The 14,608-nt window shown below is 47.4% G+C and overlaps 1 protein-coding gene across 1 annotated transcript in view; it reads right to left on the bottom strand.

Moving 5' to 3' along the window:
• Positions 1 to 14,608, bottom strand: part of LOC112246562 (zinc finger protein 407-like) — a 179,201-nt gene that overhangs the window by 64,301 nt on the left and 100,292 nt on the right. The window contains exon 5 of the mRNA XM_042313230.1: positions 1,195 to 1,361. Within this exon, the coding sequence (XP_042169164.1) occupies positions 1,195 to 1,361 (167 nt within the window). The remainder of the gene's footprint in view (positions 1 to 1,194; positions 1,362 to 14,608) is intronic.

The following is a 14,608-nucleotide window of genomic DNA, read 5'->3' as shown; positions in this document are numbered from 1 at the left end:
CTCTCTCCCTACCGCTCTCTCTCTCTCCCTACCGCTCTCTCTCTCCCTACCTCTCTCTCTCTCTCTCTCCCTACCGCTCTCTCTCCCCCTCTCCCCACCCCTCTTTCTCTCTCCCTACCCCTCTTTCTCTCTCCCTACCCCTCTCTCTCTCTCCCTCCCTACTCCTATCTCTCTCCCCCTACCCCTCTCTCTCTAACTACCCCTCTCTCTCTCTCCCTACCACTCTCTCTCTCTCCCTACCGCTCTCTCTCTCTCTCCCTACCTCTCTCTCTCTCTCCCCCTACCGCTCTCTCTCTCTCCCTACCGCTCTCTCTCTCTCCCCCTACCGCTCTCTCTCTCTCCCTACCGCTCTCTCTCTCTCCCTACCGCTCTCTCTCTCTCCCTACCTCTCTCTCTCTCTCCCTACCGCTCTCTCTCTCCCTACCTCTCTCTCTCTCTCCCTACCCCTCTCTTTCTCTCCCTACCCCTCTCTCTCTCTCCCTACCCCTCTCTCTCTCTCCCTACCCCTCTCTCTCTCTCCCTACCCCTCTCTTTCTCTCCCTACCCCTCTCTTTCTCTCCCTACCCCTCTCTTTCTCTCCCTACCCCTCTCTCTCTCTCCCTACCCCTCTCTCTCTCCCCCCCTACCCCTCTCTCTCTCTCCCTACCCCTCTCTCTCTCTCCCTACCCCTCTCTCTCTCTCCCTACCCCTCCCTGTTGCAACAAGTGACACCTAGGCGCTTGGAGCAGAGTGACGGTCGGGCCCCGGCTGACGGCGAGTGACGGTTCTCGGGGAAACAAATGAAAATAAAAAAGGTCTAATTATGTCGGTGGCGCCGTGCCACTGCGAGAGGGGCCCGCGTGACGGATGGACCGTTCTCATGCTGGCGCTCACTCAGCCTGTCATACCGAGACCAGCCCCCCGTGCCTGCCGTCCTGCCTTCTGCTCGCTTTAGTCATTGACTTGAAAAGGGAGTCAAGGAGTAGGTTGACTGACGGACTGACACCTAAAGCAAACAGTCTGGCCACACCAAACAGGCACTTTGTTAATTTCTGACTGATTCTTACTCTCAGTATATATGTAGTGTAGGTAGGCACCCTGAAGGTGTGTCTCACCTGTGTGGACATGTAGTCATTCACTGCATGTATTGGTATTGGTGTGTGTGTGTACAGTACAGTAGACAATGTGTGTGTGTGTGGGCGTGTTGCATCTCACCTGTGTGTGTCCTGTAGTGGTCTTTCATGGCAGACAGGGTGAGGAAGGCGTAGTGGCAGGATGGCCAGGCACACTTATGGGGCTTGTCCCCCGTATGCAGCTTCATGTGGTTGTTCAGAGCCCACTTCTCACTGAACGACCGGTCGCACAGATCACACTCAAACTTCCTACGAGGGAGGGAGGGAGGGAGGGAGGGAGGGAGGGAGGGAGGGAGGGAGGGAGGGAGGGAGGGAGGGAGGGAAGGAGGGAGGGAGGGAGGGAGGGAGGGAAAAAAAAGAAGAGAGAGTTATTTAGTCCCAAAGCTGAGGTAAAAGGTAGAAACCCAAGACTGTAAAGTAGGGAAGGGAGGAAGTAGGAGCACACACACACAGAGATTGCTGGGGCTCCTGGCGTGTCATGTCTGTATAAGCAGGCATTGATTTTTCTGTCCAGGCCTGCCACCTCCACCATTTATTCTCTGCTTTGCACCAGGGCCCAGAGGACTGGAGAAATTCTGTTACAGTCCACACACACACGCACGCACACACGCACACGCATACACACACACACACACACACACACACACACACACACACACACACACACACACACACACACACACACACACACACACACACACACACACACACACACACACACACACACACACACACACACACACACACCGGGCCAGTAGGGGGAGTAGAGTTGCCCTGTACGGGGGCCTCCCACCACTTAGCCAGGGCCAACAGGAATACTGTAGGCTAAATGAAAAGCTAGATCAGACTTGACCTCCTACCTGGCTATATGCCTCTAACTCCTCTTCTCCGTTATTCCTCATCTTTCTTCCACGCCCATCTCTTAAAACACAGTTTCCCTTTCTCACAAGCCATCTCTCCCTAGTATCTCTCGTTCCCTCTGATCCTCCGCACGACGTGCCAGTCTTTGTGCGATGACATGAAGCACAGTTGATGGGAAAGAGCTCTTCTCCACAGAGGCCAACGATGCTTCACATATAGGCCTATATACTGCGTCTGTATATAGGCCTATATACTTCCAGGTCAGAGTTGGGTGCTCAGTCCCAGATTCATAGCTGTCTAATTAAGCTACAAGCCACAAGCATTAGTTAAAACAATAGAATACCACCCGGTCAAATTCATCTTTAGGCCACCACTAGAATTTTGCCTAGCTGGAGAATGAAAAATGTGTGTGCCATAAACTAGTGAAGTCAGATTTTCGGGAGCATTTGTCTTGTGCCGAGACTCGTGAGAGCGTGTTATTTTAGCGAGGACGGCGTCTTTTAAGGTCCGATTGTGTTGTTTAATGCCTCTGGTATCTGTTTCATAGCACGCCATGTTGACACTCACCTGAACAAATAATGACTTCTAGCAGCGTGGAGCATGTGTCCAAATCAATAATTCAAACTCATACGTTTTCCTTGTGGAGAGAGAGGGGGAGAAAGGGGGAGAAGGAATTGGGAGAGTGAGAGAGAGAGAGAGTCAGGAGTGAGAGGGAGAGAGAGAGAGAGACAGGAGTGAGAGGGAGAGAGAGAGAGAGAGAGAGAGTCAGGAGTGAGAGGGAGACAGAGAGAGAGTCAGGAGTGAGAGGGAGAGAGAGAGAGAGAGAGAAAGACAGGAGTGAGAGGGAGGGAGAGAGAGTCAGGAGTGAGTGGGAGAGAGAGACATAGGTGGTGGGGAGTAAGAGAGAGAGAAGAGAGAGACAGGAGTGAGAGGGAGAGAGAGACAGGGACACACACGTACTTGCCTGATACACTACCGTATGCGCTGCTCTGTAAAGGGAGTAGTACACAGTATTGTACGAGATCTTCAGTTTCTTGTCAATTTCTCGCATGGAATAGCCTTCATTTCTCAGTACAAGAATAGACTGACGAGTTTCAGAAGAAAGTCTTTGTTTCTGGACATTTTGAGCCTGTAATCGAACACACAAATGCTGATGCTCCAGATACTCAACTAGTCTAAAGAACGACAGTTTTATTGCTTCTTTAATCAGAACAACAGCTGTGCTAAGATAATTCCAAAATAGTTTTCTAATGATGATAAACTTGGATTAGCTAACATAACGTGCCATTGGAACACAGGAGTGATGGTTGCTGATAATGGTCCTCTGTACGCCTATGTAGACATTCCATTCAAATCTGCCATTTCCAGCTACAATAGTCATTTACAACATTAACAATGTCTACACTGTAGTTCTGATCAATTTGCTCTTAAATGGACAAAAACATTTGCTTTTCTTACAAAAATGGACATTTCTAAGTGACCCCAAACGTTTGAACGTGAGTGTATATCATTCTACATTCAAAGGAGGACAAATCTATCTCGCTCACAGATACGCTTGTCGCGTCCCACTATCCTCCCAGTCTTAGGAGACGGCAGCTTCAACATCCAATACCACAACCACTCAAACACACATTCTAAAAAAAAGTGTCTATATCACCTTGGCCTAATCTCGCAGGCATATTCAACATCTTCCCATTCATTCGCTCCATGCTGTGACTTGCCAAAGATCTCATCCTGACAATAGATATATGTCTATTTCTCCTTCCCTCTCTCTTTCTCTCTCTCTATAGTATTTCTGCAAGAGCCAGTCCCCCGCTGTGGGAGAGGTAAATAAGATGAATGAAGAAATGCTGTCTTTTACTGTGAATATTATACACAACACTCCTGTTTTATGAGCTAAACGGGGCCATTTTTATCGTGGGGCGCCATTTCAGCGCTAGGCCTTAACATGGGCCTCTTTTTCTGCCTGCCTCTTTCTCTCTCTGTGTGTGTGCGTGTGTGTGTGTGTGTGAGTGAGTGTTGAGGAGGCATGGTGCCTGCAGTAGACTGATCAGTGGGGGTTTGGTATGGATGAGAGGGGGTATTGCGTCTGTTTTCACCAGATCAGATGGAGCTCTTTGATCTTGTCATCCGCGTGTCACATCACGTCACGATCCACAGTCTAGCCCCTATACATATGCATAGAGCCTACCACCTCTAAACAGTCAGGAGCAAGGCAAAGCAGGCCAGAGACAGAGGGAGGGAGAGAGAGGGAGAGAGACGTAGAGAGAGGTAGAGAGAGATAGGGAGAGAGGGGAAAACAGGATGAGAGAGAGAGAGAGAAAGAAAGAAAGAAAGAAAGAAAGAAAGAAAGAAAGAAAGAAAGAAAGAAAGAAAGAAAGAAAGAGAGAGAGATGAAAAGGAAAAGAGGATGAGAGAGAGAGAGAGAGAGAGAGAGAGATGAAAAAGAAAAGAGGATGAGAGAGAGAGAGAGAGAGAGAGAGAGAGAGAGATGAAAAAGAAAAGAGGATGAGAGAGAGAGAGAGAGAGAGAGAGATGAAAAAAGAAAAGAGGATGAGAGAGAGAGAGAGAGAGAGAGAGAGATGAAAAAGAAAAGAGGATGAGAGAGAGAGAGAGAGAGAGATGAAAAGAAAAGAGGATGAGAGAGAGAGAGAGAGAGAGAGAGAGATTAAATAGAAAAGAGGATGAGAGAGAGAGAGAGAGAGAGATGAAAAAGAAAAGAGGATGAGAGAGAGAGAGAGAGAGAGAGAGAGAGATGAAAAAGAAAAGAGGATGAGAGAGAGAGAGAGAGAGAGAGAGATGAAAAAGAAAAGAGGATGAGAGAGAGAGAGAGAGAGAGAGAGATGAAAAAGAAGAGGATGAGAGAGAGAGAGAGAGAGAGAGAGAGAGATGAAAAAGAAGAGGATGAGAGAGAGAGAGAGAGAGAGAGAGATGAAAAGAAAAGAGGATGAGAGAGAGAGAGAGAGATGAAAAAGAAAAGAGGATGAGAGAGAGAGAGAGAGAGAGAGAGATGAAAAAGAAAAGAGGATGAGAGAGAGAGAGAGAGAGAGAGAGAGAAAAAAGAAAAGAGGATGAGAGAGAGAGAGAGATGAAAAAGAAAAGAGGATGAGAGAGAGAGAGAGAGAGAGAGAGAGATGAAAAAGAAAAGGGGATGAGAGAGAGAGAGAGAGAGAGAGAGAGATGAAAAAGAAAAGAGGATGAGAGAGAGAGAGAGAGATGAAAAAGAAAAGAGGATGAGAGAGAGAGAGAGAGAGAGAGAGAGAGAGAGAGAGATGAAAAAGAAAAGAGGATGAGAGAGAGAGAGAGAGATGAAAAAGAAGAGGATGAGAGAGAGAGAGAGAGAGAGAGAGATGAAAAAGAAAAGAGGATGAGAGAGAGAGAGAGAGATGAAAAAGAAAAGAGGATGAGAGAGAGAGAGAGAGAGAGAGATGAAAAAGAAAAGAGGATGAGAGAGAGAGAGAGAGAGAGAGATGAAAAAGAAGAGGATGAGAGAGAGAGAGAGAGAGAGAGAGAGAGAGAGAGAGAGAGATGAAAAAGAAAAGAGGATGAGAGAGAGAGAGAGAGAGAGAGAGAGGGAGAGAGATGAAAAAGAAAAGAGGATGAGAGAGAGAGAGAGAGAGAGAGAGAGGGGAGAGAGAGAGAGATGAAAAAGAAAAGAGGATGAGAGAGGGGTAAGAAACAGGAGGCCTTTCTATTATTTGTTAGATATAATTAGAGTTGTTTTTATTTTTGTTGTGGTTGCTGCTCATCAGGTTTCCACTTGTATGAAATTAACAGGCACACCTTAGATCTCAATTACACATGATGACAAGGAGCGCAATTGTGTTGGTATTCACACACACAAACACACACACACACACACACACAGTATTGTACATCTAGTCCCATTCAAAATATTATTTTCTCTAACCCCTAACCTTAACCCTATTTTATTTAATTTTATTAATTTAACCTTTATTAAACTAGGCAAGTCAGTTAAGAACAAATTCTTATTAACAATGACGGCCTACTCCGGCCAAACCCGGACGACGCTGGGCCAATTGTGCGCCGCCCTATGGGACTCCCAATCACGGCGAGATGTGATACAGCCTGGATTCGAACCAGGTACTATAGTGACGTCTCTTGCACTGAGATGTAGTGCCTTAGACGGCTGCGCCACTCAGGAGCCGAAACCCTAAAACTAACCCTAGCTCCTAACCCTATATTCTAACCTTATGTCACGAATATTACCGAAGGTGGCTCCTCTTCTTGTTCGGGTGGGCTCGGCGGTCGTCGTCGCCGGTCTACTAGCTGCCACCGATCCTTTGTTCCGTGTTCGTTTGGTTTTGTCTAATTGTTTTCACCTGTTCATTGTTTAGTTGTTAGGGTGGTGTTTAGCCCACTTCTGTTTGTGGGGGGCTTGTTCTTCTGTTTTTGTGAGAGGTGTTAGTGTTTTGTTGGGTTTTCTCGCTGTCCTGGTATTTTTACCTAAGGGTACTTATTGTAGTAATAGTTACGCCTGTGTTGGGTATAACTATTTTGTTCTTTTTGATTTTGGACATTAAAGCGCGTTTTTCCCGCATCCTTTGCTCTCTGCGCCTGACTCCACACCCATTCACTCATTTTTTGAAGAAGCTCGTGCCAGCGGAGCGGAATTATGATGTGGGGGACAGGGAGTTGTTGGCTATGGTTGAGGCCCTGAAGGTGTGGAGACACTGGCTTGAGGGGGCTAAGCACCCTTTCCTCATCTGGACTGACCACCGTAACCTGGAGTATATCCAATCAGCTAGGAGACTGAATCCTCGTCAGGCAAGGTGGGCCATGTATTTCACCAGATTTCGTTTTACGATCTCGTATCGACCAGGTTCCCTCAACACTAAGGCCGACGCGCTGTCCCGCCTCTATGACACAGAGGACCGGTCCATTGATCCTACTCCCATCATTCCGGCGGCTAAGCTGGTGGCACCAGTAGTATGGGAGGTGGACGAGGACATCGAGCGGGCGCTAAGGGAGGAACCTGCGCCTCCACAGTGTCCGGAAGGTCGTAGGTACGTGCCGCTCGCTGTTCGTGATCAATTGATTTGATGGGCTCATAGTCTACCCTCATCGGGTCACCCGGGTATTTCAAGGACAGTGTGAGGTCTTAGGGGGAAGTACTGGTGGCCCACCTTGGTGAGGGATGTGCGATTCTATGTCTCCTCCTGTTCGGTGTGCGCCCAGAGTAAGGCTCCTAGGCACCTGCCATGAGGGAAGTTACAACCCCTCCCCGTTCCACAACGGCCGTGGACCCATCTATCGGGGGATTTTCTTATTTTCTGACCTTCCCCCCTCTCAGGGAAACACGACGATCCTGGTCATTGTGGATCGGTTCTCTAAGTCCTGCCGTCTTATCCCGTTGCCCGGTCTCCCTACGGCCCTGCAGACTGCGGAGGCTCTTTTCACCCATGTCTTCCGGCACTACGGGGTGCCCGAGGATATTGTTTCTGATCGGGGTCCCCAGTTTACCTCCCGAGTGTGGAGGAAATTTATGGAACGTCTGGGGGTCTCGGTCAGCCTGACATCGGGGTATCACCCGGAGAGTAATGGGCAAGTGGAGAGAGTGAACCAGGAGGTGGGTAGGTTTCTGCGGTCTTATTGCCAGGACCAGCCAGGGGAGTGGGTGAGATACATCCCCTGGGCTGAAATGGCCCAGAATTCACTAAGCCACTCCTCTACCAACATGTCACCGTTTCAGTGCGTGTTGGGGTACCAGCCGGTCCTGGCACCATGGCATCAGAGCCACACCGAGGCTCCTGCGGTGGAGGAGTGGGTGCAGCGCTCTAAGGAGACCTGGAAGGCCGTCCAGGAGTCAATACGTCAGGCAAGTGGACAGCAGAAGAAGAGTGCTGACCGTCACCGCAGTGAGGCCCCCGTGTTTGTACCGGGGGACAGGGTCTGGCTCTCGACCCGAAACCTGCCCCTCCGCTTGCCCTGCCGGAAGCTGGGTCCGCAGTGTGTAGGGCCATTTAAAGTCTTGAGGAGAATAAACAAGGTTTGTTATCGATTATTACTTCCTTCGTATTATCGCATTAACCCCTCGTTTCATGTGTCTCTTCTCAGGCCGGTGGTAGCTGGTCCCATGCAGGAAGGTGAGGTTCCGGAGGTCCCTCCGCTCCCTCTGGACATCGAGGGGTCCGCGGCATACACGATACGAGCTATTCTGGACTCAAGACGCCGTGTGAGGGGCCTGCAGTACCTCGTTGACTGGGAGGGGTACGGTCCGGAGGAGAGGTGCTGGGTCCCGGTGGGGGATATTCTGGATCCATCTATGTTGAGAGAGTTCCATCGCCTCCATCCGGATTGCCTCGGCCCCCGGGTCGTCCCACAGGTCGGCGTCGGCGCGCTGCGGGAGCTGGGGGGGGTACTGTCACGAATATTACCGAAGGTGGCTCCTCTTCTTGTTCGGGTGGCGCTCGGTGGTCGTCGTCGCCGGTCTACTAGCTGCCACCGATCCTTTGTTCCGTGTTCGTTTGGTTTTGTCTAATTGTTTTCACCTGTTCATTGTTTGGTTGTTAGGGTGGGGTTATTTAAGTTCGTTCAGCCCGCTTCTGTTTGTGCGGGCTTGTTCTTCTGTTTTTGTGAGAGGTGTTAGTGTTTTGTTGGGTTTTCTCGCTGTCCTGGTATTTTTACCTAAGGGTACTTACAGTTACGCCTGTGTTGGGTATAACTATTTTGTTATTTTTGATTTTGGACATTAAAGTGTGTTTTTTCCCGCATCCTTTGCTCTCTGCGCCTGACTCCACACCGATTCACTCATTGAGCGTTACACCTTAACACTCATTCTAACCATAACCCTAAAACTAACCCTAGCTCCTAACCCTAAAACTAACCCACGCTCTTAATTAACCCTATATTCTAACCTTAACACTCATTCTAACCATAACCCTAAAACTAACCCTAGCTCCTAACCCTAAAACTAACCCACGCTCTTAATTAACCCTATATTCTAACCTTAACACTCATTCTAACCATAACCATAAAATTAACCCTAGTTCCTAACCCTATATTTATTGATTTATTTCACCTTTATTTAACCATGTTGGCTAGTTGAGAAAGTTCTCATTTTCAACTGCGACCTGGCCAAGATAAAGCAAAGCAGTTCGACACATATAACAACACAGAGTTACACATGGAATAAACAAACATACAGTCAATAATACATTAGAAAAAAATTAAATCTATATACAGTGAGTGCAAATGAGGTAAGATAAGGGAGTTAAGGCTGTTTACATATGGGCTATGTACAGATGCAGTGATCTGTGAGCTGCTCTGACAGCTGGTGCTGAAAGATAGTGAGGGTGACTTTTGCAGTTCGCTCCAGTCATTGGCAGCAGAGAACTGGAAGGAAAGGCGGCCAAAGGAGGAATTGGCTTTGGGGGTGACCAGTGAGATATACCTGCTGGAGCGCGTGCTACGAGTGGGTGCTGCTATGGTGACCAGTGAGCTGAGATAAGGCGGGGCTTTTCCTAGTAGAGACGTGTAAATAACCTGTAGCCAGTGGGTTTGGCAACGAGTATGAAGCGATGGCCAGCCAACAAGAGCGTACAGGTCACAGTGATGGGTAATATATGGGGCTTTGGTGACAAAACGGATGGCACTATGATAAACTGCATCCAGTTTGCTGAGTAGAGTGTTGGAGGCTATTTTATAAATCACATCGCCGAAGTCGAGGATCAGGAAGGATGGTCAGTTTTACGAAGGTATGCTTGGCAGCATGAGTGAAGGATGCTTTGTTGCAAAATAGGAAGCCGATTCTAGATTTAATTTTGGATTGGAGATGCTTAATGTGAGTCTGGAAGGAGAGTTTACAGTCTAGCCAGACACCTAGGTATTTGTAGTTGTCCACACAAGTCAGAACCGTCCAGAGTATTGATGCTGGACGGACGGGCAGGTATGGGCAAGGATTGGTTGAATAGCATGCACTTAGTTTTACTTGCATTTAAGAGCAGTTGGAGGCCACGGAAGGAGAGCTGTATGGCGTTGAAGCTCGCCTGGAGGTTTTGTTAACACAGTGTCCAAAGAGGGGCCAGAAGTAAACCTGGTCTGCGTAGAGGTGGATCAGAGACTCAACGGCAGCGAGAGCGACATCATTGACGTATACAGAGAAGAGAGTCGGCCCGAGAATTGAACCCTGTGGAGACTGCCAGAGGTCCGGATAACAGGCCCTCCGATTTGACACACTGAACTCGATCAGAGAAGTAGTTGTTGAACCAGGCGAGGCAGTCATTTGAGAAACCAAGGCTGTTGAGTCTGCCAATGAGAATGCGATGATTGACAGAGTCAAAAGCCTTGGCCAGATCGATGAATACAGCTGCACAGTATTGTCTCTTATTGATGGCGGTTATGATGTTGTTTAGGACCTTGAGCGTGGCTGAGGTGCACCCATGACCAGCTCTGAAACCAGATGACATATTCTAACCTTAACACTCATACTAACCATGACCCTAAAACTAACCCTAGCTCCTAACCCTCGCTCCTAACCCTATATTCTAACCTGAACACTCATTCTAACCATAACCTGCTATTTCTTAGGGGGTTTAACAATAGATGGTCAACATTTTTTGGTTTCACTATTCTTGTCCACGCACGCACGCACGCACGCACGCACACACACACACACTCCCTCTGTTTCTCTCTTTCCTCTGATCCTGAAGCAGCTAAATGATTGGCATCCCATGCAGATTTATTCAAATAGCCAGGTGGGCCTCTTCCCTGTAAGCTCCTGTCTTTATTCCTATACTGTCATTCATCACCATACTTCTCACACATACATTGTGTGGATCTGCAGGATACACTTCCACTGATGGCAAAGGAAGCCCATGTGAAGCCTCTCTGCACTACCGCCCCCATGTGGCAAGGTGGTCACTGGGATAGGTTTGTGTGTGTGTGTGTCAGTAACTTACTTCCACTAACCCTATTTCACTTATTAGACACAACAGGACACGTGGCACAAAACTGACCAGTCATAGCCTTCCTAAATAAGTCAAGATGCTGTGAAGTACTGTGGAGACCACTCCAGGGGTCCCTCCCTTTCCCTCACGTTAGGTTGACCCGAAAACTCTCCGCCATATTCTCACACTTCAGAGGGAGAGAGAGGCCAACTCTCCCTTCCAGCCAAACGGACACAAACAGACAACTTCAAAATGAAGACTGTTGTTTATTTAGTGAAGGGGGGATGGGGGGGAAAGAGAGAGAGAGTTCATCTTATATGCAACTGTCAGGAGAGGATTTTCACGTGCAAAATAAGAGTGTGTGTGGCGGCGAAAGATAACATAGAGGGAGAAACACGACAGCGCTCAGTGTGGATCATCAACTGGCAGGCCTCTCTCTTTCGCTTTCTTTCGCTCTCTTTTTCTCTCTGTCTCTTTCTCTCTGTCTTTCAGTCTCTCTCTCTCTGTTTACAGACTAAATCACTCTGCACTTCGTCAGCCCGGGCAGCTTAAATCCAGACTAATTTAGCAGAATGAAGATTAAGTCATTTGACCTTGAGCTGTCAAAGACAGAGGATAACTTTAAACTCTGCCGACTGGGGTCAAAACGTGTTTGTTTGTTTGTTTGTTTTTGTGTTTGTGTGTGTGTGTGTGTTTGTGTATGCGTGAGGCCAGAAGATTTCTTCTGCTGGGAGTCGATTGAAACCAAATTAAAGGGAGTGTTTTTTAAATTTTTTAAATGGAAGATATTAGATTCCTTTGGGTGACTTTCCTGAGTACACAGCCCTGGTTCCGTTATTTTCCATAAGCGTACACAAAGTCAACTGACGACAAGCTCGTTCCCAGGTTGAACAATAGCAAGACTGGACACCATCACTCTCGTGCCCTGCACGTGCTTTCCAAGACTCAAGTAGTCTATGGTCCAATGGGCTTTGAAGGTAATCAAATCAGCTGGCTGGACGGAGCTTGTTTACCATTCAAATGAGCCGTCATCTACCTCCCAACACTGTGGCTAGGTGTGTGTTCTGCATGTCGACCGCCGCAACATAACGATTTGTGAAAAGGCAGAGTTCAGAGGAAAGATTTCTTTGGATTCCACATGTTACCGTCACACTTCTTAAGTGGTGTACGACGTTAACAATTAACTGAGTTGTCAATAGAGAAACACGACTGCCCTCTCCGAGCATTACGAGAGTAGTAAGCTACCCGTCCTGTTGGGGGAGGACGCAGAGAGCTGTGGGTTGGCAGCGCACTACATTGCTGCCTGCCATAAGGGATGGTGTCAGACTGACCAATCAACCTGCACATGTCCTCTACTGTATGCTTATTGTTATTGTTGAATGTATGGTTAATTTGACACTTGGTTATTGTTGTTACTGTTGTCCCATTGACAATTTTGATTCTCATTTTTATATTGTAAATATCCAAAATAAGCTTTGGCAATATGTACATTGTTACGTCATGCCAATAAAGCAAATTGAATTGAGAGAGAGAGAGAGAGAGAGGTAGTGCATACGTACACACAGTATGGCTGCAATACAAACAAGACCCCAGTACCACAGAGATGCTACTGCGGATTTATATTTACCTTCAATCCCAAAAGGGGGAAGAAAAGATAATGAAATAATTAATAAAAGAGGCATCAGTTGAGCTTCTGTTTATCCCGCTATGGGGCAAATACAAATTGTCAATTTAATGAACATGGTGGACGAGATGAAAGCGAGGTGAAGGAGCCTCGTTGCCCGGCAAACAATCAGGAAATGTTATCTTAATATGGTTCCGTGGTTATTCAGCCCATAACTTAGGGGGGAGGAGGGCTGGGTGGGTGGGGGGAGAAAAGGCTAGGTCCCAGTGAGGTGTCCTTGTTATTGCCTGTTTTTATTATGAGCCATAGCTCACACACACACACACACACACACACACACACACACACACACACACACACACACACACACACACACACACACACACACACACACACACACACAAGATCCAGCAAAGAACAAAGAAAGGATCGAAAAGAGATGTTTGAAAGATAAATGCGTACGTACGAGTGTGTGTGTGTATATGTGTGTGTGTGTGTGTATGTGTGTGTGTGTGTGTGTGTGTGGGGGGGGGTCTTTCCAGATCCAATACAGTTATGGCTGTAATGGGTTTAATGAAAACCAGACCGTAAAAAAAAAACGTTTCATCACAAAATCACAAATCAAGAACTGAAAATGCAACCCACTGAAATCCTTGGCCGGTAACCAACCACCAACAAGACAGAAAAGCCCCCCTTCTCCTGATTTGTGTGACGACAAGAGGTCAGAGGCCTCCCTCAGTACCCGTCAGCAGCACTTTAAAAAGCTTCCAGGTGCTTCCAAGTCCAAACTTTTTGGTATTTAAAGCCTCTGCAATCTGAGGATCCCCACCCAAATTAACTATTATCTTCGCATATATATATATATATATATATATATATATATATATATTGCCGGTACTAAATTGCGTCGCCGCAAAGAAATACTATGGATATGAATATTTGTGACAATAACGCAGCCAAAAGCCTTAAAGACACAACGCTCTTTATTGGGGCGTCTGATAGCCCTTCAATACAGCGCCAGGCAGCCGTATCCGTGCGGTTTCTCTCTAATATCAGGCCACATTAGCGGCTCGTAAATCAAAATTACACTCCTAGAATTTCATTAAGCTCACCTGCCAGCAGTCGTGCTGGTACAATATTGATGTTTTCCCGCCGCCATTGTGCCGGCTCTCAGGTACACAGGAAGGAAAGCAAGAGAAACGGAATGATGAATGTAATGATCTTTTAAGGAATACAGTGAAACTCCGCCGTAAATCCCCCTGGTGATACTACGGAGAGGGTTAGCGTTAAAGAGCGCCCCGTGGGTTGGAGTCAACAACGGTAACAGCACGGCAACACTGGGTGTGTCCCAGAATGGCACCAGATCCATATTGGCCCTTGGTCAAAAGCAGTGCACTACACGGGGATGAGGCTGGCATTTAGGAATGCCCCGGGCTGCTCCCTTCCTGTTTAAAGTGTTGGAGTGTTTAACCAGAGGTAGACTCCACAACCTGATTAGAGCAGAAGAGAAACTCACTCTCTGGCAGAAATCAAAGAGGATGATGTATGACAGAGATCACACACCCTAGACAGACAAGCTAATGCAATAGAACGAGAGAGAGCGAGAGAGAGAGAGAGAGAGAGAGAGAGCGAGAGAGCAGCTAATAACACACAAAGATTGACTTGCTAGAGCTACACCCTCGATCCAATATTAAAGAAATGATTGACTACTTTCTTTATTGCCCCTCGAATTATCTGAAAGGAATTTGTGTTTCTATTTGTTTTTTTTGTGTGTTTCTTCAACTGAACATATAACCTAGACCCTGGTTTTGCATAAAGCGAGATTTCCTGGATATGGTATCTGGGAAGGCTGTAGGAGCCGGGAGGTTGGTGGGGGTGGGGGTCTGGCTATGGATTTTGATTACACACAGAGGGAAATGAGTGAGCCGGGGACCGTGACGACACTCACTTAATAAAAAGGTAAAGTCTATACATCAAAGAGCATCCAGCTGTAAATGATTGTGTTCTGCTGTACCGACGGCCCATCCCCATCCCGGCTCATTATGAGCCCTCTAACGGGGCCACTCATATTTACTTTTGGCTCAATATCATTTTAAATAATG

This window comes from Oncorhynchus tshawytscha, linkage group LG03 (assembly GCF_018296145.1).
Source record: "Oncorhynchus tshawytscha isolate Ot180627B linkage group LG03, Otsh_v2.0, whole genome shotgun sequence".
NCBI lineage: Eukaryota > Metazoa > Chordata > Actinopteri > Salmoniformes > Salmonidae > Oncorhynchus > Oncorhynchus tshawytscha.
This window is presented reverse-complemented; position numbering and strand designations above follow the sequence as displayed.